This window comes from Muntiacus reevesi, chromosome 1 (genome assembly GCF_963930625.1).
Source record: "Muntiacus reevesi chromosome 1, mMunRee1.1, whole genome shotgun sequence".
Taxonomy (NCBI): Eukaryota; Metazoa; Chordata; class Mammalia; order Artiodactyla; family Cervidae; genus Muntiacus; species Muntiacus reevesi.
The window spans coordinates 191148962-191175849 of record NC_089249.1 but is presented as its reverse complement, the minus strand read 5'-3'; the positions used below and the strand labels follow the sequence as shown (position 1 = coordinate 191175849).

Below are 26888 nucleotides of genomic sequence, written 5' to 3'. Positions count from 1 at the left end.
TTGCTGTGTGCTTGACAAACAGAATGCAAACGTCTTCTAATGTGGACAAAGCTAAAACCTACTCATGGTTATCATGTTTATCACTGCCATTACTGAAAAAGACTACCCAGCCATCACCTGATTCCCCCCTCCCTGTTTTATTTTTGCCCATGCCACATGGCATGTGGGATCTTACTTCCCAGACCAGGGATTAAACCTGCATCCCCTGCAGTGGAAGCCTGGCACCTTAGCTGCCTGACCACCAGGGAAGTCCCCTGATTTCCATTTTGGATCTCAGTTTTGAGCCCTGCTAATGACCCCCACCCCAACTCTGTGAATCTGGTTGAGAGTGGGGTAGAGCTACTGAGGTGTGGAGGGGTCATTCATTCATTCATCCAGTCATTCAACCTTTCCTGCTTGAGCATGCCAAGTTTATTTCTGCCTCCAGGCCTTTGCAACTGCCTCTACTTGGAATGCTCTCTCCACAGATCCTCCCATGACTGACTTATTTTTCAGCAACCCACTTAAAAGTCACCTCTACAGAGCAGCCCTCTAGCCCTCGTGTTCCCCTCCTAGCCATTTCCCATCACGTCACCTTGCTTAATTAAAAAAATAAAAATAAAAATTATTTTATTTGGCTACACCGGGTCTTAGTTGTGGAACATGGGATCTAGTTCTCTCTGGCCAGGGATCGAACCCGGGCTCCCTGCATTGGGAGGGTGGAATCTTAGCCACTGGAACACCAGGGAAATTCCACCTTGCTTAATTTTTTTCATAACATTTCTTTCTGTCTAAAACTATTTCATTCACTTCTACATGAATGTTTGCTTCTACCCTTTAAATATTGGTCCCAAAAGGGCAGAAAATTTTATTTGTCCATGTACTGCTGTGTCCCCAGTGCCTATCACCGGGGTCTGCCATATGGCAGGTGCTCAAGAAATGTTTTTCAGATAACAACTCTTGTTCCATTTGCACAAACACGCATTGAGACGCCAACTCAGGAGTCCTATATGGGGCTCCATGCTGGTATCTCGGGGTCAGGGGAGGAATCACCCTGGCACTTTTTGCCCAGGACCCCATCCCTCAACCCTAGGCCGAAGGTGCTGGTGACGATGCTGTTGAAGGACCTGTCCTACCCGACTTCTATCCCTCCAAAGGGCTGACAGGGCTTTTGGGCAGTGGCTGTCGGTCCTCGCTGACCTCTATCCTTTTGCCCCTTTGCCTTCCAGAAAGATTTGCCCCTGCCCCGGAAAAGCAGCAGGTGAGCCCTGGGAGAGAGATGCGCGGGGCTGACGGCCCTTTTTCCAGCGCGGGTTGGGGCACCAGGCGGGCGCGCGGGCGGGGCCAGGCGCGCTGGTGCCCAGCAGCGCCCCCTCCTGGCGGGTGGCAGCCGCAGGCCTTTCCCCTCCCCCGCCCTCCCCTGCCCGCTGCGGCTCCAGCCTCCGCCCCGCGCGCTCGCTCCCCGCGCCGCCGCTGCCGCTGCCGCACCTGCCACCATGTCGCCGCCGCCGGGTCATGTCTGACTCTCTCTGGATCGCGCTTTCCAATTTCTCGATGCCCTCCTTCCCTGGCGGCAGTATGTTCCGCCGGACCAAGAGGTAGACCCCCGATCCCTCAGACCCTGACCCGGCCCTTCCCCCAAAGCCGCCCTCCTGCTGCTGCTGCAGGGCGGGGCCCGGGATGCTGCACCCGGTCCAGCTGCGCCAGAGGTGTCCGCGCTGAGCCTTCCTGCAGGCGTTGGGGCTAAATGGGGGGCAGTGTGGGCCGAGACTGGGGGGGGACTGCACGCTAGAAAGGACCGCCGCGGGGGGAGGGGGCTGCGCCTGGTGGGGGATTGCGGCGCCTTTGTCTGCTGTTGCTGCGGGCTCCAGCAGCCGGGGGGGTGGGGGGGCGAGAGTAGGGGAAGAAGGGGACGGTGGGGGGCTTAGCACCCTCAGAACAATAGCCCCAGCGTGGCGTCCCCCCACCCCCATGCCGCGTGCTCTGGCCGCGCAAATATGCTCAGTCACTGCTCTGGGCGGGGGGAGAAGGGAGTGGAGGGGCTGAAGGGTCCCTCTTTGGAAGCTGGGATCCTGAGGGGCAGAATGAAAGGGGGGGGCTTTTATTTTAGCCCAGCCGCCCCTCCCAAAGAACACAGGCTCATATGAAAAATAGTGACACACAGCGTCACGCAGGACATGATGTCACACACACATACACACACAACAGCCCTAGTGTCCCAGATACACCTGGGAGTCGCCGCGAGTTCCCAGACATACAGTGGCCATAGGTCAGAGGCATGCAGAGACACACGGGGACACTCCCAGAATCACACAGACAAGTAAGTCTGCAGGCACAGTGCAGCGTACACCCAGGAAGATGTCACTTATGTGGTGATACACACACACACACCGCCATGCCATCTGAGATGCACAGAGACACATATGTGGCAATGACATCTGTGCAACGTCACAATACACAATATCACCTAAGCATGTCCCATGCTGTGTCACACAGATGACAGAATGACCCAGAGTCGGAGACACACACAGTATCATGGTTCTCACACATTTTCATCTGTGTCACACACGGTGGCATACTCAGACGTGCCCGGTGTCACACACACATATAGATCATCTACATGATGTATCACACACTTATAGATGCCATACATGGACACACATGGTGAATATCACACTCGGACACAAGGACAGTGTCTCATACAGACTCAGACTGCTACACAAAAGTATAGACGCAGCAGAAATCATGCATGAGGTACGCTTTACAGCCCACAGTGGCGCATCTAGTCATGGAAAAGTGGCTAGACAGACTGTGTCAGACAGACACACAAAGCCACAGGCCATGTCACACAAGATAAACTCAAGGGCTGTCACACATGATGTCACACTCGAGTGGTCCCAATGCTGAACTCACACACCTGCTGCCACGCCTGGATCCACACAGCAAATGTCACGCAAAGACCCAGAGACACACAGACACGAGAATCTCCATTGGTATCACGTGGACATGACTATCACCCCATACATGGTCACACGTGATCCATCCACACCAGGAGGCTTGCACCAACACATCACATATGCATCCTCTCCCATGCACAGTCCTCCACTGCCGCCTCCTCTGAGCAGTCCTTTGGGGGCACATTCGAGCACCCACTTGGTTGGGAGACAGATGGGAGGGATCTGAGATGGGAAGGTGATGGGTCGAACCCTCGAACTCACTGGGCTACGGCCGGGTCCGGCTCCCTGCCTCGCCCTCCCCGCAGCTGCCGCACCAGTAACCGGAAAAGCCTCATCCTGACCAGCACCTCGCCCACGCTGCCGCGACCCCACTCCCCCCTGCCAGGACACCTGGGTAAGACAGGTGATGGGTTTGCCGCCCAGACTAGCGGAGGCGGGGCCATAGCAGGGGAGTGTGTCCATTCCACGGGAGGGGCGGTCCAGAGTCTGGACACAGAGGACCTGGATTGGACATGGGGCGGGGCCATCCTTGTGTGGGCTCGGCGGTTCCGCAGAGGGACGGGCATTTGTGGGCGGAGGCCCAGGAGGAGCTTGTTTGGAAAGGGGATGGGGCAGAAAGGAGGAGCCATCCTTAAGGGGCGGGGCCCCCCAGGAAAAGGCGGGATCGACCCGGGGAGGGGCGGGGCTGACTTGGTAGCCAAAACATTTTTGGGAGAGGGGCCACAGCTAAGGGAAGTGGGCCACTCATACACGGGTGAGATTAGACTAAGGAGGAGACAAGCTGCGGTTTGGGACGCGCTTTGAGGATCAGGAGGTCTGATGGGACTGCCGCCCGCGCCAGGCCTGAAGATTCCCCCTCTTTCTGCCACAGGTAGCAGCCCCCTGGACAGCCCCCGCAACTTCTCCCCCAACACCCCCGCCCATTTCTCCTTTGCCTCTTCCCGAAGGTGAGTCCCTCTCCCCAGGGTCCCAGAACCCTGGCCCACCCTCCCCCGCCACCGTCTGGGCCACCATCTGTTCCCCTCATCACTGCATCTGAGTCAGAGCCTGAGGGACAGGCAGAGTGCCCCCGAAGTCCTGGCGGGAACAGGCGCCCAGCATTAGGGGCGGGACCACAAGAAGGCGGGGCCAGTCGCCTGTTCAGAATGGGGAAGGGGCGGGGCTCCCTTTGCCGCGGAGCGAAAGCGCTTGCGCTATGGTCCCCGGGTCTTAGTCTCCCAAGCCTCGCTCTCCAGGCCAGGCGTTCCCATAGCAACAGGACAGGGTAGCAGGGATGAAGTGCGCAAGCTCAGACTGCTTGCTACCCATCGAACGACTAGGTCCATGACGTGGGGGAGGGCGCCTAGGGCTATTTCCCCCGAAGGCCCAAGAGGAGGAATCTGAGATTTCCCTCCGGAGGTCCTGTGGGTTTCTGGAGTGTCCCTGAGATGAATTTTCTGAGGAGCTTTGCCAAAACTGGGGGAGGAAGAGAGAATATTTGATTTTGAGGGGGAAACGTCTAGGATTCACCGGGGTGTTTTGCGGATCTCTTTTTTCATCGAAGTTTATTCATTCTAAAAACGTCTGAACAGTTACTGTGTTCTGGGAGTTGGGGTATGGGGTGAACCGCGTCCCTTCTGTAGCCTCGGAGTTGAGTTTGGGCAGGCAACACAGATCACTGCAGAGGCTGGTGACAGTTGTGGTGTGGGAGTCACAGGAGACTGTGGGGACAGAGGATGGCTCCTTTGGGAGGATGGGGACTTCCCCTTGACCATGGAATTCAGCTGAGGGCAATGGGGAGTCAGAAAAGGGTTCTACTATTGGACCGGATGTGGTCACCTGCATGGAGGGTGAGCTGAGCAAGGACACTGTCTGAGGAGAGGAGTCCAGTTCATGGGAGTGTGTGTCCCTGTGAAGCTGCAATCTGTGTGCTGGTGTGGATGTGTGTGTGTTTGTGAGGTCATGAATACGTGAGGCAGCCCACGCCTGCACATGGATCCATGGGTGTGAGAGTGAACGTGTGTGACTGTGTACCGGTAGGGTTGTAAACGTGTGTGTGAATAGCTGAGGAAACATATACCTCCATGCGTGACTCCATGTGAATGTGTAATTTGTGTGGGAGTGTGAATGAGTGTGTAGCTCCGTGAGAATTTGAATGTGTGACTGAGTGCGTGAGGGTGTCTTCGATGTGTGTCATGTTAATGTGACAGACTAGAGTGTGTGGGGGAGTGTGTCTGTATATGTCAGAGTGTGAGTACCAGGTCCCCGTGTTTGCGTCTTGGTGAGTGTACGTCTCATTTTCCATGTGACTGTGTGTGTGTTAGCCTGGAAACATGTGATATCTGGGTCCACAAAGGGGACAGTGAGGGGCTGCCCTGGTGGCTCAGATGGTTAAAGATCTGCCTGCAATGCAGGAGACCCAGATTCAATCGCTGGGTCTGGAAGATCCTCTGGAGAAGAGAATGGCAACCCACTCCAGTATTCTTGCCCAGAGACTCCCATGGACAGAGGAGCCTGGTGGGCTACAGCCCATGGGGCTGCAAAGAGTTGAACATGACTGAAGCGACTTAGTGCACACACACACACATACACAAGCTAGTAAATGCCTGAAGAGTCACGTGGTGTGAATGTGTGTGACTTTCAGTGTGAACTCAGCCATACTAGTAACAGGGTTGGATGTGGCCATAGGAGTGATTGTGTCTATGGGATCCCATGTCACAGTGTGTACGTGCTTATGAGGAAGGGAACTTTCTTCTCTGAAAAGACTCAAGTGATCTTCCTCTGAGAATTTTCTCAGAGGGAATCCTCTAGGGGTCATCTTTTGGGGTCCCTCTGGGATGATTTCCTAGAGTGGACTTTTTACTTTGGGGGCTTGTTTGGCTTGAGGATGAGGGTCATGGGAAGGAGCAGAGGAGACTGATCTTTGCTCCAGGTCCTGGGTGCCTGGCTGGTAGATTTCTTCTTTACCTCCCTAACCCTGAGGGCCTTCAGGGATCTCAGAGCATAGATGTATCCTCCCACCCACCCCCACCCTGGCCATGGTCAGAGGCTTCTCTCACACCCTGAGGAGTGGGGGGACTGATGGGGCCTGGCAGCCTCTGAGCAGGTTGGCTGGGTTCCAGGGCGGACGGACGCCGTTGGTCTCTGGCTTCACTCCCTTCGTCTGGCTATGGCACCAACACACCCAGCTCCACTGTCTCGGTGAGTGTGGCAGGCGGGGCCGGTGGGTGGGAGCTGCAGGGGGCCTACGGGACTGGCTTCAGTAAGAGCTTTGGGTTTCTCTAGTTCTCCAAAGGTGTCACATGTCCATCTCTTCATGTTCCAAGTCTCTTCCAAGGTCCTTTTCTCCACCTTCAATATATCGTTTTGGGGATCCTACTCACCGTGGACTCAGCTTACAGATAAATGACATTAAGGCTCATGTGTTAAGCCAAGTGTCTGCAGCTGGCTAGGGCCAGGCCACCTCCTTCACCTGGAACGATTTGCTCACCCACCGCAATACCCAAAGTCTTTCTCTCCGTCTGCCTCCTTTTAGATCTGTCTCTCTGGTTCGCTTGTCCATACATTGATATGATGCTCAGCAGACATTTATCACATGACTTTCATGTGGCAGGTGGGGCTCTACAAGCTGGACCAGGGCCCAAGGATTCACAGACCCCTCATAGGAGGAGTCAGATACATAAGAAGGCATTGACCACTCGGGATGCTGGAGTGGTCAGAGCTGTGATGAGGGGAGCATAAGGCAAGGTGATGAGAGCAGAGGGGAGGCACCTGACCAAGCTGGAGGGAGGGTCAAGGAAGGTTTCCTGGAAGAGGTGGCGTTGAAGCCAAGAAAAAGGATCAGCAGATGTTTGGCAGATGGAAGAAGGGAGGGAAGAGTGTTCCAGGAAGGGGGAACAGCATGTGCAAACTCTTAGCAGCAACAGAGAACTTCACACATTGGGAAAGTTGAAAATAGCCTGTGTGGCTGGAGCTTTGGGTTGGAAGTGGCAGAATGGAGGTGACGCAGGCAGCAACACTCACTCTGTGGCTTCTTGGCCAGGGTGGCAAGGTGGATTTTATTCTAAATGTGGTGGGAAGCCAGAGGAAGGTTTTTTGTCTTATATTAAATTAAAATTTTAGTCTGAACTATTAATATTTGAAATTATGATTCTGAATGTCAAATATTGGGCTTCCCCGGTGGCTCAGCAATAAAGAATCTGCCTGCAATGTTGGAGATGCAGGTTCTATCCCGGGGTCAGGAAGATCCCCTGGAGGAGGGCACAGCAACCCACTCCACTATTCTTGTCTGGAGAATCCCAAGGGCAGAGGAGCCAGACGGGCTACAGTCCATGGGGTCACAAAGAGTCAGATACGACTGAAGTGACCTAGCACACAGGCATGCACATCATAGATTACGTGCACTGAGAAGATTAATAGGTAATGATGGGATGGGGAGTTTTAAGCAGGAAAGTGAGTGATGTCATGTGGAAGAAGATCATATTCTGCCAGCAGAATCAGGTGGCTGTCCTTGTGTTTCTCCACTGATGTCTGGGTCTGTGGTTGCCCCAACTGCATGCCATGCCCGGACCAGGGACTAAGCAGAACCAAGTTCCTGCTCTGAAGGAGCAGAGAGTAATAACAAATAAGTCATAAGATGTACGGTAGTAAGTCAGGAGACAAGAAGTCAGCAAGAAACGAGTTGGGGGAAGGAGAGAGAATGATGGGTGTGGTCAGAGGAGGATGCCTAAAATGTGACTTTAAAGCGAAGACTTGGAGGAGTGATCCGTAGTAGATGTGTGAGAGACAGAGGGAAGAGTCAGTGCAAAGGCCCCGAAGCAAGAGTGTGCTTGGCTTGTTCAAAGACCAGCAAGGAGGCCCGTGCAGCTGCAGGTGGGGGGTGGGGGGAGAGTGGGAGGAGGCGATGGCAGGAAGACAGGGTTAGATCTTGCGAGACCTTGTGGGCTATGGAGAGGACTTAGGCATTCACCAGGAGTAAGGTGGGAGACGTGGAGCGTTCTGAACAGAGGAGGCGTATGTGACTTGACTTGGGTTTTCACAGGCTCTCTCGGGCCACACTCATGTCTGTGTTCCCGTAATCATCTGTGTCCCTGCTCCCCTGTGTGCCGCCAGGAATCCCAAGCTGAGCCTTGGGATCCAAGGATCACAAGCCAGGTCCAGATTCTGGCCTTGCTCAGTGGCCCGCCAGCCGCGGGAGTCCCAGGCCAGGGTCCCGAGCTGTGGGGGGACCGTGGTGACCTGACCCCGGCCCTGCCCCTCCCCCCAGTCTTCCTGCTCCTCCCAGGAGCGTCTGCACCAGCTGCCCTACCAGCCCACCGTGGATGAGCTCCACTTCCTCTCCAAACACTTCGGCAGCACCGAGAGCATCACAGACGAGGATGGCGGCCGCCGCTCCCCTGCCGTGCGGCCCCGCTCGCGGAGCCTCAGGTGGGTCTGCCTCCCCCTGCCTGAACAGCCGGGTGGGAATGGGGGCTGGTGCCCTGCGAGACGCTCGTCTGCAGTTTGGGAAGGAAGGGGCTGGACGCGATGGGCTTCTCTCTCCGCAGTCCCGGGCGATCCCCCTCCTCCTACGACAACGAAATCGTGATGATGAACCATGTCTACAAGGAGAGGTTCCCGAAGGTGAGGCGGGGCCGGGGGCGGCCGCAGGGAAGCGGGGCGTCCGGAGCCCTCGCTCACCTTAGCTCCGCGCGCCCCCTGGTGGCCGGCGCCGCGGCGTGCAGGCTCTTGGCAGAAATAACCTCCGGGCCGAGCCCCGCGCGGGCATCCCCGCCTTGCCTCCCTCCCTCCCGCAGGCCACCGCGCAGATGGAAGAGAAGCTGCGCGACTTCGCCCGCGCCTACGAACCTGACAGCGTGCTGCCGCTGGCCGACGGCGTTCTCAGCTTCATCCACCACCAGATCATCGAGCTGGCTCGAGACTGCCTGACCAAGTCCCGCGACGGCCTCATTACCACCGTCTACTTCTACGAACTGCAGGAAAACCTGGAGAAGCTGCTGCAGGACGTGAGTGCCCCGAGGGGCCAGCCCCACCTCGGGCTCTGAACCCCCAAATCTGGCCCAATGTCCCTATCCTTTCCTTCACGCCACATCCATTCAGGGGGCGCCTAACATGTGCCAAGTGGCTGGTGTGGAGCCGAGGACTGAAGAGTGGAGGAGAAAGACTAGATCTCCACTCTAGATCTGATGGAGGAAGTAGGAATTTTTGTTTTTTTTCCTCACAAAATGCGCCTTTTGCCTTTATCAAAATCACTATATTGTTATACCAAGATTTTCACAATATCACATGGTGATATTGACAGTACTATTAATAATTTAAGTTTCTTGAAACTTCTCTGGCGGTCCAGTGGTTAAGACTTTGCTTCCAATGCAGGGGACACAGGTTCGATCCCTGGTCGGGGAATTAAGGTCTCACAGGCAGCGTGGCTCGGCCAAACAAAGTTTCTTTCATTTTTTTTCACTGTTTTAATTAATTTGTATTGGAGTATAGTTGATTTACAATGTTGTGTTAGTTTCAGGTGTACAACAAGTTGAATCTGTTATGCATATACATATATACACTCTTAGATTCGTTTCCCATATAGGTCATTGCAGAGTATTGAGTAGAGTTAGAGTTCCCTGTGCTATACAGTAGGGCCTTATTAGTTATCTGTTTTATATATGGGGTTTCCCTGGTGGCACTAGTGATAAAGAACCTGCTTGCCAATGCAGCAGACCTAAGAGACTCGAGTTCTATCCCTGGGTTGGGAGGATCCCGTGGAGAAGGGCATGGCAACCCATTCCAATGTTCTTGGTTGGGGCATCCCATGGACAGAGGGTCCTGGTGGGCTACGGTTCACAGGGTTGCAGAGAGTTGGATACGACTGAAGTGACTTAGAATACAGAAAGCACGTCAGTACCAGTCTCCCAACTTATCCCTACCCCACCCCCAGGAAGCAGGAATTTAACTTTGCTCACCTCTGTTAGGCCTTTACTCAAATGCTGCGTCCTTGGATAACATTAGGACTGAGAGTAGGATGAAGCAGGTGATTTTGTTTTCCCCTTTAGAATATTAATGACTGAACAAATTGAAAACAAAATATGTTAAAACTTAATGTTGTTTAAATATTTTATAATCAAACCAAAGTTTTCTATAATTTTACTTACCTGATTTTAATGGAAACAAACTAATCAATAGTATTTTTATTAAAACCATTAATCATTTGAAAAACATAAAAACACGTAAAGATTGCCCCACTTTTTCTTTTTTTTTTTTTTGGCTGTACCACACAACTTGAGAGATCTTAGTTCCCCAACCAGGGATTGAACCTGGGCCCACCGGGGAAATCCCTACCCTTTTTCTTTTGATTCAGTTTCCAGTATGGCATGCCTTAGGCCTCTGGGATCCTGTCCTTGTTTAAATTTTACTGAGACTTCCCTGGCAGTCCAGTGGTTTGAACTTGCCACTTTCACTGCTGGAACCCAGAGCTGGGTTAAATCTCTGGTTGGGAAACTAAGACCATACGTAGTATTGACTTTGATGGGCATGATAGATAAATTAATATATGGCCTGTTCGATAGAAAACAAGAACATGAGAGCAGAGTATGGCGATTGAGGGTCCAACAGTAGGTAGGGTGCAATTTTGAATTGGAAGGGGTCAGGGCAGGCCTCCATGAGGAGCTGATAACTGAGCAGAGACTTAAAAGAGGAGAAGGAGGGAGCCATGGAGAGATCCGAGGAGAGAGGATGCTAGGCAGAGGGATTTTTAACTTGGCCTGGATTGTAGAATTGCTTTGAAGATCGAATGACTGAACATTTTAGGACCATGTTTGCTATAATAACAATAATGATGATTTTTACCATGTGGCCTGAGTTTTCTCGCCTGTAAAATGGGACAATAGCAGCAGTATTGTCCTTTCCTGTGGGGGTGGAAGAGAAGCATGGCCAGGAAAAGCACCTGTAAACCCCACCCCTACTATGCCCCACATCCCAGGCCTACGAACGTTCCGAGAGCTTAGAGGTGGCCTTCGTCACTCAGCTGGTGAAGAAGCTGCTTATTATCATCTCACGTCCAGCCAGGCTGCTGGAATGCCTGGTGAGGGGGCTGGGCAGGGCAGGGGAGGAGGTGCGGGGGTGGGGGGCTGGCTAGGGCCCCTTGGAGGTCACCCTGAACGCACCCTGCCTTGCCTTAGGAATTCAACCCCGAGGAGTTCTACCACTTGCTGGAGGCGGCTGAGGGCCATGCTAAGGAGGGTCACCTTGTCAAGACAGACATCCCCCGATACATCATCCGCCAGCTGGGCCTCACCCGTGACCCCTTTCCAGGTGCTGACTAGTGGGTGCTGGGGCCTCTGGGTGAGCCGACTGGGACCCAGGCCTTGACTCACGCCCATTCCCTTCCTAGACGTGGTGCACCTGGAAGAACAAGACAGTGGTGGCTCTAACACGCCTGAGCAGGACGACCTTTCTGAGGTAAGGCTTGGCGGCCAGTGGACAGCGTTCTGGTCTGGCCCTACTGGTCGGGGCTTACCTCCTGGCCCTTTGTCCTCAGGCTGAGCGAATCTCTTGGTCCCCGCTTTGAGCCTCAGTTTCCCCATCTGTAAAATGGGTTAATAATAGCTCTTCCTCCACAGGCATTTTTCTTTTCATGATTAAATACACATAACATAAAACACACATTTAAACAAGTTTTAAATGAACAATTCATTGTTATTTACTGCATTGTGAGGCCATTTCCACCATCTAGCTCCTAAATATTTTCATCATACCAAAAGGAAACCTGTACCCATTAAGCAGTTTCTCTCCATCCCCTCCCTCCCCCACAGCCCCTGGCAACCACTGATCTGCTTTCCAGATCTTTCTGTCTCTATGGATTTGCTGGGTCTGGATATTTCATATAAATGGAATTATTCACTCTGTGGCCTTTGGTGCCTGGCATAATGTTTTCAAGGCTTATCCATGCTAGAGCATCAATCAGTGCTTCATTGCTTTTTGTGGCTGAATAATATATGCCATGTTTTGTTTATCCATTGTTCATTGATGGACCTTTAGGCTGTTCATTTCTTTTAGCTATTGTGTGAACAGTGCTGCTATGAATAGTTGTGTACAAGTATTTGTTTGAACAACTGTCTCAGTTCTTTTAGGTACATACCTAGGAGTGGAATTTCTGGGTCACATGGTAACTCTATATTTAATTTCTTGAAGAAATCTGTACGGACTTTTGAATGGGTTGAGTGTCTCTCTGTGTTAACAACTCAGTGTAGTAAAAATTACTTAATTCCACCCATAGGCCAACCACACTTTGATAGGTGTTCCACATGTCTGGGGGAGGTTACCCACCATAACGGCCATACCTGTGTTTTCTCTGAGCTGCCCTGTGTTTTCAAAAGTGTGAAACAAAATATAGAAATCAGAAGATTGAAGTTAAAATCTGGGTTTGTGCCCTTTTAAAAAGAATCAGAAGTTCTAACAACACTGGGATGGAACCAGCTGACTTTGAATGGGGGCTGGCCTATGTAACCCTATGGGGTTACCTACACCCCAGCCACCCATGACTCTCACCTGGCCTGCCTGGTTCCTGAGAGCATTTGGGTTTGTGTCCTTTACTTCAGATCATGTCTATGAATTCACATACACACACACACACATCTGTCCTGTATTTTAAAAAATCTCATTATACCATTATATGCCATTTAATTTTTTGAATAGGTAATGGAATGACATCACTCAAAAGTCTAAAACTCTAAAAAGGTATTTATTTTTCATTGTTGTTTGTAGGATCCTTTGTAATTCCATTCAATCAAACTTGTTAATTGAGTGATTCAAATCTTCCTTCTTCCTATTCATTTTTCTTTTTTTGCCAGATTGATTTGATAGTTTCTGAGAGAGATGTGTTAAGTTTATTTTGAGTAATTTCTCTTTGTAGTTCTGCTAACGTTTCTGTCAAACTTTTTTGGGCTACCTTCTAAAGAACATAGAAGTTCAATATTTTTAAACCTCATAGATCTTTTTGTGAACTGTTACTGTAATAAATCTCTTATCCCTATGAAAAATAAAAATTATTTTCAAAAACGGTATACAGTGAAAAATCTTATATCCACTTTTGTCCCCCATACCCATATGACCTCAAATATGATTATATTTTGCCCCTCTTTTTACATAAAATCATACAATACATATTGCTCCTTGTTTTTCTCTGCCATTTAATAAAATACTTTGTGGAACTTTCCGAATAAGTGTACAGAACTATTTTTCATTAAAAAAGAAAAAAAAACAAACAAACAGTGGTAAAAGACTTCCCTGGCAGTCCAGTGGTTAAGACTCTGTGCTTCCACTGCAGGGAGCACGGGTTCAATCCCTGCTTCAGGAACTAAGATCCTGTGTGCCACACGTTATGGCCAAAACCAAACACCAACAAAATAGTAATACAATCAATATTCCTTTATATTATATCCCCTCATATTTTATTTAACCAGTTTCCTATGTATGGATTATTTCCAACCTTTCAATGAGTAAGAAAATATGTGTCTGTCATTTTTTTTTACAAAAGTTTATTCTTAAATGTACAATAGCTTCCAAGACAACACTTCATTCTAGCTATCGGTGGCAATAGATATCATGGCAGGGAATCCAGGTGTTTAAACAGGAATGGAACTAAGGGTCATCGTTGCCTCAGGCACAAGGAACAGCTTACTTTTTGCTAGATTTCTTAGTTCCACCCGTGGCCAGGGGGCCTCTCCTCGAGGCCTTTGCTTTTAGCTCCTCAAGTTTCTTCTGCTCCTCCTTCTGCTTCTGCCTGAATGCTCTATCTTCCTCAGCCATCTCCTTGGCTTGCTTATTGGGCTGCTTTAGGGGCTGCTTCTTGCTGCTTTTGCGGCCTGACATGGCACCTGCCGCCCGTTCCCCAGACCCTGCCACCAGAAGCGGAGCTCCCCATTCCAGCCCCTGCACTTCTGTGCATCATTTCTAACATGTGAAAGCATATCTATAGCATGAATTCAAAAGTGTAAAAATACTTTTTTAAAGTGAAAATTGCTGGATTAAAGGAAGCATGCATTTGTAATTCTGATATACACTCAGTACCTTTAATGGAGACTGTACCAATTTACACTCCCAATAACAAGGTATAGAAGTATCTGTTTCTAAAAAAAAAAAAAAAAAAAAGTATCTGTTTCTTCACAGTTTTGCCCACAGAATATGCCAGGCTTTTGGATTTTTTTTTCTGCCAATCTACTGTGTGAAAAATGGTATCTTGGAGTAGTTTTAGCTTGCCTATCTGTCATTATTTGTGATGTTCAACATTTTTTTCACATGGTTAACAGCTCTAAGTCTAGTTTACATGCGTATTTTTTCTCTTCAGTTGTTAATGTTATTGTTGATTTCTGGGAACTCTTTATATATTAGGAGGATTAGCCATTTTGTAGGTTTCTTTCCTAATGAAGAGAAGTTTGTTAGATGACTTCACTGTCAGTCAGTCTTGGGTTTAAGTTCTGACTTTGTTAACTCCCTCACTGTGGCACTTGGGTGAAGGACTCATTCACTGACTTTGTGCCTCAGTTTCCCCATGTGTTAAGTGGAATACCAAGAGTCTCAGTCTCATGATGATTATGATGATGATGATGATGCCGTGGTCTCCATCTTTCCTCCGCAGGGCCGCAGCACCAAGGCTAAGAAACCACCTGGAGAGAATGACTTTGAGACCATAAAGCTCATAAGCAATGGTGCCTACGGGTGAGCCACCCGGGGCTCTGGCGGGGGGAGGGTGGCGGAGGCCGGGTGTCTCGGAGGTGACGGCCGGTCCTCGCTCTCTCCCCCTGCAGCGCCGTCTACCTGGTGCGGCACCGGGAAACAAGGCAGCGCTTCGCGATGAAGAAGATCAACAAGCAGAACCTGATCCTGCGCAACCAAATCCAGCAGGCCTTCGTGGAGCGCGACATCCTCACGTTTGCCGAGAACCCCTTTGTGGTCGGGATGTTCTGCTCCTTCGAGACCCGGCGCCACCTCTGCATGGTCATGGAATATGTGGAAGGTGTGGGTGCCTGCAGGGCTGTGGGGAGGATGAGGGGATGGCCGCTAGGGGTGGCCTGCCAGAACCCCAGTCACCGTGTTGACTATCCACCTGTGTGTTTAGTTTATCCACCCATTTATTCACCCAGTCATTGTTCAAACATTCCATATGTTTATTTATTTATTTATTTATTTTGTTAAGGGGGAATGACGGGCTTCCAAGTTGGGGTGCAGAGAGGGGCAACAAGACCCTCCAACCTAGTTATACGGGGGTGGGGGTATAAAAAGGGAGTGGATGGAGGGAGGGAAATGAAGAAAAGCAGATCTTATTAGAGTGGAGAGTGCTGGGAGGAGAGATGGTTGGTGAAGGACAAAGAGGCTGGAATAGGGAGGTTTAGGAAAGTGAAAAGAAAGTAAAGCAGATAAGGACATGAAGGAAGACTTAGGAAGAGTTAGGAAGGACACAGTAGTGCGGGAGTGTATGCTGGGAGGGTTAGGTTTTCAAGCAGAAGAAAATGTAGAAAGAAAGAGAGGATAAGGGATACTGGGCCTGGAGACGGGTTTGCAAGAAGAGGCGGTGGGGGCGGAACGCAAGGGCGAGACGGTAGGTTTAGAAGAGGAAGGAAGGGACACCAGGGGTCCCCAAGCACCCTACAGTTCCCACTAACAACCAGGTACCCTTAGCAACCCGGACAGCAGTATTCTAAGTCCCTAGTAACAAGGGTCCTTAGCAACTAAGGTGCGAGACACACGCTATCATTTGTAACTTCGGGGACGTGGCAAACGGACCCTTAAAACCTCGCGACCCAGAAACCCACCAATCTAGCAATATGTATCACAACGGCTCCCTGAACCGCATTCCCCTGCATGCAGCCCGCATCTCCTGCCCCACCACTCCCGCCCTCGGGCCCCGGGGCCTGCAGCCCTCAGCCAGACCCCGGCACGGCCCGACCCTCCCACCAGGGCCCCCGACTCACGATCCAGATCGGCATGGGCGCGGGGCGGGGGCCCTCGGGCATTTCATCTGTTTATTTCTACCCAGTCACTACTGATTTATCTGTTTTCTTTTTTAAAGTTTATTATTTGTGGCTGCCCTGCTTCTTCATTGCTGAGTGTGGGCTTTCTCTAGTTGCAGCAAGCAGGGACTACGCTCTAGTTGCAGTGCATGGGCTTCTCATGGGGGTGGCTTCTCTTGTTGTGGGATACAGAATCTAGAGTGCTTAGGCTCAGTAGTTATGGCACACCAGGTTAGTTGCTCTGCAGAATGTGGGATCTTCCCTGACCAGGGATCAAACCTGCATCCCCTATATTGGCAGGCAAATTTTTAACCACTGGACCACCAGGGAAGCCCGATTTATCTGTTTTAATTTCTCTCAGTATGGGTACATCCATTCCATTATCCATCCATCTATCCACCTTCCTTTCATCTGTTCATTTGCTAATCCTTCCATTTTTCTATCCATATATCTACATGCCATCTCTCCATCTATCCATCCGATTACCCATCTATTTGTCCATCCATGTATCTGTTTATCCATTACCTCTTTATTTATTTTATTCAAGTATAGTTGATTTACAACATTATATTACATTTATTTTTAAAGATTTATCAACTGTTTTACTTTGCTGGGTCTTCATTGCTGTGGGCTTTCTCTGGTTGGGGCAAGTGGGGACTACTCTTCATTGCAATGCTTTGGCTCCTCATTGCAGTACCTCTTCTCTGGAGCGTGGGCTGTAGGCACTAGGGTTTCAGTTGTGGCATTTGGGCTTCAGTAGTTTCAGCTTGAGGTCTCTAGAGTGCTGACTCAGTAGTTATGGAACACCAGCTTAGTTGCCCCATGGCATGTGGGATTTTCCCAGACCAGGGATTGAACCCATGTCCCCTGCATTGGCAGGCAGACTTCTAACCACTGAACCACCAGGAAGCCCCCATATCTATTTAAAAAAGTAATACACTTCATTTTTTAAGGCAGTTTTGGGTTTATAGAAAAACTGACTGGAAAGTTCAGAGAGTCCCCAGGTATTCACTCCCCTCCTGCTGTTTTCTCTGTTACTTATATCTTGTATTAGTGTGATACATTGATCACAACTGACAAATACTGTACATTTTTATTAACTACATTATATTAGCATTCACTATATTGTACATCTGTTTTCCATCCATCCATCTTTCTCTATATCTAGGCATTCATTCATCCATCTGTTTATTCACCTACCTACTTAACATCCATCTATCCACCAATTTCTATTTACCTATTTATTAATCTGTCATCCATCCGTCCCTCTTTCCATCCATTTACTACTCTTATTTGTATTCATTCATCCAAACCTCCACTCTAGCAGCTATCTCATTTTATCTAGTTAGCAGTCTAACTCCATCTACTTATTCACAATTAATCCATCATTTCATCCATCCCTTTACCATCCATCCAATCATCCAATCACCAATATATATGTTTTTCATCTGTTTATCTAACCATCCCAAATATTAATCCATCCATCTTCCAAACACAGAAGTACTAGGTTATACACATGATCTCACAAGGCTACAGCTGTGCCACCTCCAAGTCTTAACTGACCATTAAGTCACTCAACAGATATCCCGTCATCATCTCCTTCATGTTACATGCTTTGCTGGTGACACAGTGGAAACCTGGACGGACACAACTTTCCCTCATGGAGGGAATAGACATACAATAAAACATACAATAAAACTGTATAGACATGCAATAAACAAGAAAAATAAGCTAAAAGAGAAAAAGTTGTTTCATATAGTGAGAATGGCAACAAGGGACATAGAGCTCAATGAGGCCATGGACACTCTGTTTTCCGCATAATGTGTGTAGGGATTATCTGGGGTTATGGCCAGATTCAAATTTCTGGGCCCACTCTCAGAAAGTCTGATTAATCAGTTTCTGACACTGAGATAAATCTAGCTTCAGGGAAAATTAGGAAAGAGAGAATTTATCAACTTGTGGTTTAAAAAAATGTCAACTTCAGGAATGGCTTTATCTAGGTGCTCAAATTATGTCATTAGTAATCTCTCCATCTCTTGGGTCTATTCTCCCATGTGTGGACTTCCCACTAAACAGGGTTTGATAGGGAATTCCCTGGTCATCCATGGTTAGGACTCCATACTTCTACTGCAAGCGGCATGGGCTCTGTTCCTGCTGTGGGAACTAAGATCTCACAAGCCACATGGCATGGCCAAAAATAAATAAAATGGAACAGGCCTTGATATAGTGAGGTTACCATCCAACAGATCCCAGTTTACATCCTATGAGCTTAGCAATCTTTGTGAAAAAAGAAGGAAAAGTCATTGACCGAACTTGGGTTACATGCTGACCCAGCAGTTAAACCTGGAAGGAAATCTGACCCTTGTGAGAAAAAGGAGAAATGGAAGCTGAGGGAGACTAAAATATGAATGCTGCTTACAGTAAATCTGGTGGGGGAAAGTAATTTATATTTTAAAACCTCAGACCCTCAAGGTTCAGACTCCAAACCAGGGTCCATTCTTCCAGATTCAGTTCATAAGCAGGCAGCCTCAGTCCCTACCAAACTTTACCTCCACCATCAACTCCCTGCCTGACCCAACCTCTCTCTAGGGTTGGGTGTAAATCAATCCCTTCCTGTGTAAAATCAACTGATTATGCTGACTTTGGAGGATGGCTAAGAGGACAAGGGAAGCCTGGCAGAGGGCACGCCCAGCATAAGCTGGGGAGAGGGAGGCCCCTCTCTGGGCCTCAGTTTTCCTTAGCTGTAAATTGGGGGCCATGTGAGATGAGAACTTGGTGCTATGCTGCCTGCTGAGTGCTCACCTCTGGGCCAGGGTTGCCTCCCTCTTCACATGCATCTATTCCTTCACCCCCAGGGGGGGACTGCGCCACCCTGCTGAAGAACATTGGGGCACTGCCTGTGGAGATGGCCCGCATGTACTTTGCTGAGACAGTGCTGGCGCTGGAGTACTTGCATAACTACGGCATCGTGCACCGCGACCTCAAGCCTGACAAGTGAGCCTTGACCTTTGCCATCACTCCTTCCCTGTCCCTTGGGGGTCGGGGGAGCCCTGGCACAGAAGGGCCAGGAGTGAGGAGGACGGTCCTCACCTCTAAGACCCCAGTTTGATTCTGCAGCCTCCTTATCACCTCCATGGGGCACATCAAACTCACGGATTTTGGCCTCTCCAAGATGGGGCTCATGAGCCTCACCACCAACCTCTATGAAGGCCACATCGAGAAGGATGCCCGGGAGTTCCTGGACAAACAGGTGTGTGTGCGGGAGTGGGGGTCTCCACGGGTGGAGTGACCCAGCAAGACTGTGTGGGCCCCGGGGCCTGGCATGGAGGGGCGCTGCTCCCCCAGGAGGCCCCTCCTGTGGCCAGGGCATGGGCTGACCACCTGCCCCCAGGTGTGTGGGACCCCAGAGTACATCGCACCCGAGGTCATCCTGCGTCAGGGATACGGCAAGCCGGTGGACTGGTGGGCCATGGGCATCATTCTCTACGAGTTCCTGGTGGGCTGTGTGCCCTTCTTTGGAGACACTCCCGAAGAGCTCTTTGGACAGGTCATCAGTGGTGCGTGCCTCCGCGGTGGGCAGGCAGGGGGCACGGAAACGAGGGAGGGCCCAAGGCCTCATGGACCTGAAGGCGAACCCCACCCCACACCTTGCTCTGCAGATGACATCCTGTGGCCCGAAGGGGAGGAGGCCCTGCCCACGGATGCGCAGCACCTGATCTCTAGCCTCCTGCAGACTAATCCCTTGATCCGTCTAGGTGCAGGTAGGGGGTCTGCTGTGGAGAGAATATGAGCTGAGGCAGGCGTGGGTGGGTAGTGGTGTCTGTTGTCCGGAGCAGGGCTTCCAGCTCTGTGTCCCTGGGCGGGAAAATGGATAAGCTGGGCTGCTGGGCTACTGGGCTAGCCATAAGTGTCAGCTGTGCAGTCGTGTCCGACTCTTTGCGACCCCATGGACTGTAGCCCATCAGGCTCCTCTGTTCATGAATTCTCCAGGCAAGAATACTAGAGTGGGCAGCCATGCCCTTCTCCAGGAGATCTTCCCGATTCAGGGATTGAACCTGGGTCTCTTGCATTGCAGGCAGATTCTTTACAGTCTGAGTCACCAGTGAAGCCTGGGCTAGCCATAGCTGTCGCTTAAATTCCTTCCCTGATCGAGCCCACTCTTTCCTCCCCAGGCGGTGCCTTTGAGGTGAAACAGCACAGTTTCTTTCGAGACCTGGATTGGACAGGATTGCTGAGGCAGAAGGCCGAGTTCATCCCCCATCTGGAGTCCGAAGATGACACCAGCTACTTCGACAGTGAGCAGGGACAGCGGGTGGAATCCTTTGAGGGCACCCTTGGGTATGGCCTGGGCTGGAACCCAGTTGGGTAGGAGACTAGCCGGCTAGAACAGAGAAGAGGGCTGAGGTCGTCCCGGGGGCGTGGCTTGACAGAGGGGCGGGGCTCAGAGAAGAAAGGAGGTTGGGGTAGGGGTGGAGCTGGACCAGAGTAAATTCTAAAATTGGCAGTGAACCTGGATTACGAGGCGGTGCTAGGACCCAGAACTAGGCTGGCGCTGGACTGGCGGAGGCGGAGCCAGGGTGGAGAGCACCATAGGTGGAGTCTGGGGGTGTGGCTTTATGGAGGCGGGGCTACATGTAGCCTTGGAGAAAGTGGGACTGGGACTCAGCGTGGGGGCGGGGTCTGAATCAGTTACTAGTAAGGAGAAGGAGCGTGCGTGGCCAGGCTTTTAGGACCTAGACCTGACTTTCGCGGGGGTGTGATCTGAGGAGTGGACGTGCCCGCGGTCACTGTCCACACCTCCACCCCAGCCCGCTCAGACAGGTATCACCACGTGAACTCCTACGACGAGGACGACACCACGGAGGAAGAGCCTGTGGAGATCCGTCAGTTCTCCTCCTGCTCCCCGCGCTTCAGCAAGGTGGGCCAAATTGGGGGGTAGCGGTGGGGCGAGTCCGGGGGAGGGGGGCAGGTGTTGAGATAGGGAATGGAGGTGGGCTTGAAGTGGGCAGGGGCTCAGGAGGCTGTGGGGAGCAGGCACACAGACCTAAGGTCTCAGACTAGAGAATTTACTGAGGGAGTGAGATCAGAGTGACTAGGCTAGTGGCAGAGGGGGTGGGGTGGGGGGAAGCAGCATAGTCTTGGAAGTGGCCTTTGGCCTTGAAGTCAGTGAAGGCGCTCAATCGTGTCCCACTCTCTGCGACCCCATGGACTGTAGCCTTCCAGGTTCCTCCGCCCATGGGATTTTTCAGGCAAGGGTACTGGAGTGGGTTCCTTCTCCAGGAGATCTTCCCCATCTCCTGGTCTCCCGCATTATAGGCAGATGCTTTACCGTCTGAGCTACCAGGGAAGATGCCTTCGGGTTGAGTGGAATCTAATGGGAACCTAACAGTGTGGAAATGACCGACAGGAGGGGCGGCTAATCTGGGCCGGGCGGGGTCAGGACCTGGGAATGCAGAGATTGAGCAGTGAGGGCGGAACTAGGTCGTGGCGAGGCTGGGCACTATTTCATTTTGAGGACCAGCGTGTAGCGGGGGTCACAAAGAGTCGGACTGAGCACACCTACAGTGTAGGGGGGAGCACGACCTAGCTTGGGAGAGGGTACGCATAACTGGATGAGACTTGGAGAGGTGAGATTCTTTACGGCTTGGGCAGGGCGGGATCTAGAATATGTCAGCGCCTCATTTCCTGGGGTGGGGCCAGAACTGAAGAATTGTGGGTGGTCGGGCTCAGTCCAGGAATGGGCAGGACCCAGCTTTACTAGGATGGAGCTTAGTTTGGCAGGATCCAGTAACGAGGTAGAGAATGAGATGGTTGACTGGCATCATCGACTCAATGAACATGAGCCTGAGCAAACTCAGGACACAGTGAAGGACAGGGAAGCCTAGCGTGCTGCAGTCCATGGGGTCGCGAATACTTGGACACGGCTGAGTGACTGAACAACAGTAGCGGGAAGTTCACTGGTTCAGGAGGGAAGGCAGAACCTGGCGGCTGGACTTGCCTCCACTGCCACTTGCAGGTGTATAGCAGTATGGAGCAACTGTCGCAGCACGAGCCCAAGACCCCCGTGGCGGCAGCGGGGACCAGCAAGAGGGAGCCGAGCGCCAAGGGCCCAGAGGAGAAGGTGACCAGCAAGCGGGAGGGCCTGGGTGGCCTGACCCTGCGCGAGAAGACCTGGAGAGGGGGCTCCCCGGAGATGTGAGCAAGGGCAGAGCTGGGTTTGGGGGCGGGGCCCGAAGGGGAGTAACTCCTCTGACAACGCCCTCTTTGCGCAGCAAGCGCTTCTCGGCATCTGAGGCCAGCTTCTTGGAGGGGGAGGCCAGTCCCCCGTTGGGCGCCCGCCGCCGTTTCTCGGCGCTGCTGGAGCCTAGCCGCTTCAGCAGCCCCCAAGAGGAAGAGGATGAGGCTCGGCTGCGCAGGCCTCCCCGGCCCAGCTCCGACCCCCCAGGCTCGCTGGATGCGCGGGCCGCCAAAGAGACACCTCCAGGAGATGGCACCCCCAGCGCCGGGGACTCGGAGGCTAGTAAGTGCCCTCTCCTGTCGCCTTCCCCAATTCCCCAGGGGCCATATATGAGCGTTCAATGAACCTGGTTACTGCTTATGCAAGTTCTCCTGTACTCTTCACACTCCAACCTGGGGTTCTCATCAACATGAGAAAGACCCTTATTCCATGCTCAGTCTGTCAACAAATGTGTTTAAGCACTTCTCTGTGTCAGGAGCTGTTCCAGATGTATAGGGTACCTGCTGTTAGGAAATTCACAATCCAGTGAGGGAGAGAGGTGGGAAGAGCATTGCATGCAGAGGGAACACCATTTAAGAGGGCTATGCCCTTGTACTGACTCCCTAACCCACCTGTTCTGTTGCAGCTGATCGCCCAGGTGACCTCTGCGCACCCTCTAAGGATGGGGACCCATCAGGCCCCAGAGCTACCAATGACTTGGTTCTACGCCGCGCGCGGCACCAGCAGCTATCAGGAGATGCCGCGGTAGAGAAGCGGCCTTCTCGAACCGGGGGCAAAGTCATCAAGTCAGCCTCGGCCACTGCCTTGTCTGTCATGATCCCTGCAGGTGACGCTGGGTCCAACCTGGCAGGGGATGGGCTGCCCCCATTGGTGCGTTTTCCCGGTCCACGGTGATTTGCTCTGGGATGAGCCAATGAGAGCCCCGGGACTTTCACTTGGGAGGAGGGAGGAGCAGATACAGGGAGGGCCTGTCCGCCCTGACCTCTGACCATGGGTCTGTGTCTGCAGTGGACCCCCATGGGAGTTCACCTTTGGCTAGCCCCATGTCTCCGCGATCTCTCTCCTCCAACCCATCCTCACGGGACTCCTCACCCAGCCGGGACTACTCCCCGGCTGTCAGTGGGCTTCGCTCCCCCATCACCATCCAACGCTCAGGCAAGAAGTATGGCTTCACACTGCGCGCCATCCGCGTTTACATGGGTGATTCAGATGTCTACAGTGTACACCACATTGTCTGGGTGAGCAGTCATGGATGAGCCTGTATTCTATGGTGGGGGTGGGGAGAGAGAATTCCACCCCGCCCCCCGCCAGCACCCCCCCCACCCCACCCACCCCCGCTCAAGGGATGAGGGACAGCTCAAACTCTGGAACTAGGCAGCCTGAATGAGACTCCTCCGTGACACCTCCGCACCCCGTCACTTTCCTCTCTGACTCTCAGTTTCTTCATTTGTAAACTGGCGAGAAAGATTGCTATTTCGCTTGGTGTTATGATTACTGTGCCTACAGAGTTAGGTGTCTGGAACAGAAGCTTAGGGAGACTTCCTTTTTACCAATCCTATTGATCCTGCCCCTATGGGTTGCCCTGTCCCCAGCACGTGGAGGAGGGGGGCCCAGCCCAGGAGGCAGGGCTCTGTGCCGGGGACCTCATCACCCACGTGAACGGGGAGCCGGTGCATGGCATGGTACATCCTGAGGTCGTTGAGCTGATCCTTAAGGTGAGTCTATGGGGGGGAAAGCGAACTGTCGGGGGAGTGGAAGGGAGTGAAGGGTGAGGGGGGTCCCGGAGAGCTGGAGCTGCCAGAACAGCCTCCAGCAGAGAACTTTCCGCCTTTCTAACCCCAGAGTGGCAATAAAGTGGCCGTTACCACAACGCCCTTCGAAAATACCTCCATCCGTATCGGCCCTGCACGGCGCAGCAGCTACAAGGCCAAAATGGCTCGAAGAAACAAGCGGCCCTCTGCTAAGGAGGGTCAGGAGAGGTGGGTGGGGCCAAGTGCAGTGGGCAGGGCTATAAAGAGCAGGCCCTCTGGAGCATTCCAGTTTTTGAGCAATGGCCAGGGCTTATGTGGTATAGGTATAGGACAGGAGAGGAGAAGGCATATTCACAGGAATGGAAGTTGTACACAGGAAAGGTGGCCGGGGCCACTATGCGTGTGTGCTAAGTCGCTTCAGTCGTGTCCGACTCTTGCGACCCCATGGACTGTAGCCTGCCAGGCTCCTCTGTCCATGGGATTCTCCAGGCAAGAATACTGGAGTTGGTTGCCATGCCCTTCTCCAGGGGATCTTCCCAACCCAGGGATCGGGAAGACATAGAACTCCAGTCTCTTACGTTTCCTGCATTGGCAGGCGGGTTCTTTACCACTCGCGCCACCTGGGGGCCACCGAGTGAAGAGCAATAATGAGAGGACGGAGGAGGGGCTGAGAAAGTGGGAGGAGTTGGGAAAGGAAGACGTGCCAAGCTCCAAAACTCTGGGAGTAGAGCAGAGCCAGCGGATATGGACCAAGAGGGCACCGTCGAGATGACCCTGCTTTGCTGGATGCATTTAAGAGACTGGGAGGGGCCAGGAGAAGAGATTTCTACCTGGGAGGAGCATACCAGGCCAGTAGAAATAATTTCTTCCCTTACAAATAATACAGATTTAGGAGACGTGGGTGGAGCCAGGAGAGTTTTCTGTTTTGATCAGCTGGTTTGGCCTGGACAAAGAGTGAGTGGGGATTGGAGACAGATGCGTCAGGTTGAGGCTAGTGCTATTCTTCCTGCCCTGATAGGTGGGTTTAGCTGGAGAGGGAGGGGCTAGAAAGGTGGACGGGGCCAGAATAGGTTGGTTCTGTTTGGAAGGATGTTTCTAGCTTGGACTGTGAGTGGTCAAAAAACAATGGGTAGGCCAGGTGGGAGGAGCCAAGTGGGACAGGGCGGGTGGTTCCAGGAGGTGCCTTGAGGCCCTGAAGTGGGAAGAGCCGGGAGCTCTAGAGTCTGGTCCAGGGAAGCTGGTTCCCTCCTTGTCCTCTAGCAAGAAGCGCAGCTCCCTCTTCCGCAAGATCACGAAGCAGTCGAACCTGCTGCACACTAGCCGCTCGCTGTCGTCGCTGAACCGCTCGCTGTCGTCCAGCGACAGCCTGCCCGGCTCGCCCACGCACGGCCTGCCGGCGCGCTCACCCACCCACAGCTACCGCTCCACGCCCGACTCCGCCTACCTAGGTAGACCCTGCGCCTGCGCGGGGCGGGCGGCTTGTGCGGGCGGGGCAGTGCCTGGCGGCGCCCACCCAATTCTTTGCCCTCTCTCGCCCGCCCGCAGGCGCCTCGTCCCAGAGCAGCTCGCCCGCCTCGAGCACGCCAAACTCGCCGGCGTCGTCAGCGTCGCACCACATCCGACCCAGCACGCTGCACGGCCTGTCGCCAAAGCTGCACCGCCAGTACCGCTCTGCGCGCTGCAAGTCGGCAGGCAACATTCCGCTGTCGCCGCTGGCGCACACACCCTCCCCGACACAGGCGTCGCCGCCGCCGCTGCCAGGCCACACGGTGGGCAGCTCGCACACCACGCAGAGCTTCCCGGCCAAGCTGCACTCGTCGCCGCCGGTGGTGCGCCCGCGCCCGAAGAGTGCCGAGCCCCCGCGCTCGCCGCTCCTCAAACGGGTGCAGTCGGCGGAGAAGCTGGGAGCCTCGCTGGGCGCCGATAAGAAGGGCGCCCTGCGCAAACACAGCCTCGAGGTGGGCCACCCGGATTTCCGCAAGGACTTCCACGGCGAGCTAGCGCTGCATAGCCTCGCAGAGTCGGACGGCGAGACGCCCCCTATCGAGGGTCCCGGCGCGCCCCGGCAGGTCGCCGTTCGCCGCCTGGGCCGCCAGGAGTCGCCCCTGAGCCTGGGTGCGGACCCGCTGCTGCCCGAGGGCGCCCCCAGGCCGCTGGCATCAAGTAAGGAGAAAGAGTCCCCGGGTGGCGCCGAGGCCTGCACCCCGCCCCGCGCGACGACCCCTGGGGGTCGGACCCTGGAGCGGGACGCCAGCGGCGCGCGACACCAGAGCGTGCAGACCGAGGACGGTACAGGCGGGACGGCCAGGGCCGTGGCCAAATCCGCGCTGAGCCCGGTGCAGGAACACGAGACCGGCCGGCGCAGCAGCTCCGGCGAAGCAGGCACGCCCCCGGTGCCCATTGTCGTAGAGCCCGTACGGCCTGGGGTGAAAGCTGAGGTGTCTCAGCCCCCGAGTGTGCATACCCCGAGTGCGGACTCCAAGGCATTGCCCGAATCTGCACCCCTGGCACCTCCCCCACCTGAGGCCCTCCGGGGCCGGGAGCGCTGGGTGCTGGAGGTGGTGGAGGAGCGGACCACGCTGAGCGGGCCTCGTTCCAAACCTGCCTCTCCCAAGCTCTCCCCAGACCCCCAGACCCCCTCCCAAGCCCCAACAAAAAATGTGCCCAGCAGTGCCGGACCCCCAGCCCCACCTGCTTCCCTGCCGGGCCCGACCACCAGGCCTGAGGTGGGCCCGACCTCTCGGTGCCCTGCTGAAGCTGTGCCCTCAGCAGGCCCGACCAAAAAGGGGGCGCCCTGCCCCACGCCCCCAGGCCCATAGCAGTGGGAGCCGCTGGCCTGTACAGCCACCTGTATACATATGTACACATATAAATAAAGCGCGCCCCTGCTGTGTGACCTTTCCGGAGCTCCCCTCCTCCCCTAGCAAGGCAGGACATCCTGTTTCCACCCCCTTGCCTGTGTGCTTGTTAAGGGGTGAAACTT

General features: G+C 53.1%; 2 protein-coding genes across 2 annotated transcripts; one reads left to right on the top strand and one right to left on the bottom strand.

Moving 5' to 3' along the window:
* The first annotated feature begins 2724 nt into the window (after nucleotides 1–2724).
* MAST1 (microtubule associated serine/threonine kinase 1) lies at nucleotides 2725–26804 on the top strand. Its single transcript, XM_065918573.1, has 26 exons — nucleotides 2725–2733; nucleotides 3105–3330; nucleotides 3808–3883; nucleotides 6038–6116; nucleotides 8182–8342; nucleotides 8462–8537; nucleotides 8711–8920; nucleotides 10888–10989; nucleotides 11087–11219; nucleotides 11299–11366; nucleotides 14545–14624; nucleotides 14714–14922; nucleotides 18772–18910; nucleotides 19034–19166; nucleotides 19308–19473; nucleotides 19576–19677; nucleotides 20089–20211; nucleotides 20725–20834; nucleotides 21933–22111; nucleotides 22189–22436; nucleotides 22780–22980; nucleotides 23163–23392; nucleotides 23747–23869; nucleotides 23997–24133; nucleotides 25166–25353; nucleotides 25451–26804. Exons 1-26 carry the CDS (start codon nucleotides 2725–2727, stop codon nucleotides 26722–26724), a joined length of 4782 nt encoding a protein of 1593 aa, XP_065774645.1. The 3' UTR covers nucleotides 26725–26804.
* LOC136166072 (translation machinery-associated protein 7-like) lies at nucleotides 13584–13778 on the bottom strand. The gene has a single exon (XM_065932109.1). The coding sequence runs from the start codon at nucleotides 13776–13778 to the stop codon at nucleotides 13584–13586; it is 195 nt and encodes a 64-aa protein (XP_065788181.1).
* Nucleotides 26805–26888: the final 84 nt, after the last annotated feature.

Excerpts from the sequence above, each read along its gene's own strand:
- LOC136166072 (XM_065932109.1), bottom strand. The coding sequence starts at position 13,778 with ATGTCAGGCCGCAAAAGCAGCAAGAAGCAGCCCCTAAAGCAGCCCAAT.
- MAST1 (XM_065918573.1), top strand. Across the intron at positions 14,625-14,713 it reads ATAAGCAATGGTGCCTACGG|CGCCGTCTACCTGGTGCGGC; the intron begins GTGAGCCACCCG and ends CTCCCCCTGCAG. Across the intron at positions 20,212-20,724 it reads TGACACCAGCTACTTCGACA|CCCGCTCAGACAGGTATCAC; the intron begins GTGAGCAGGGAC and ends CCTCCACCCCAG.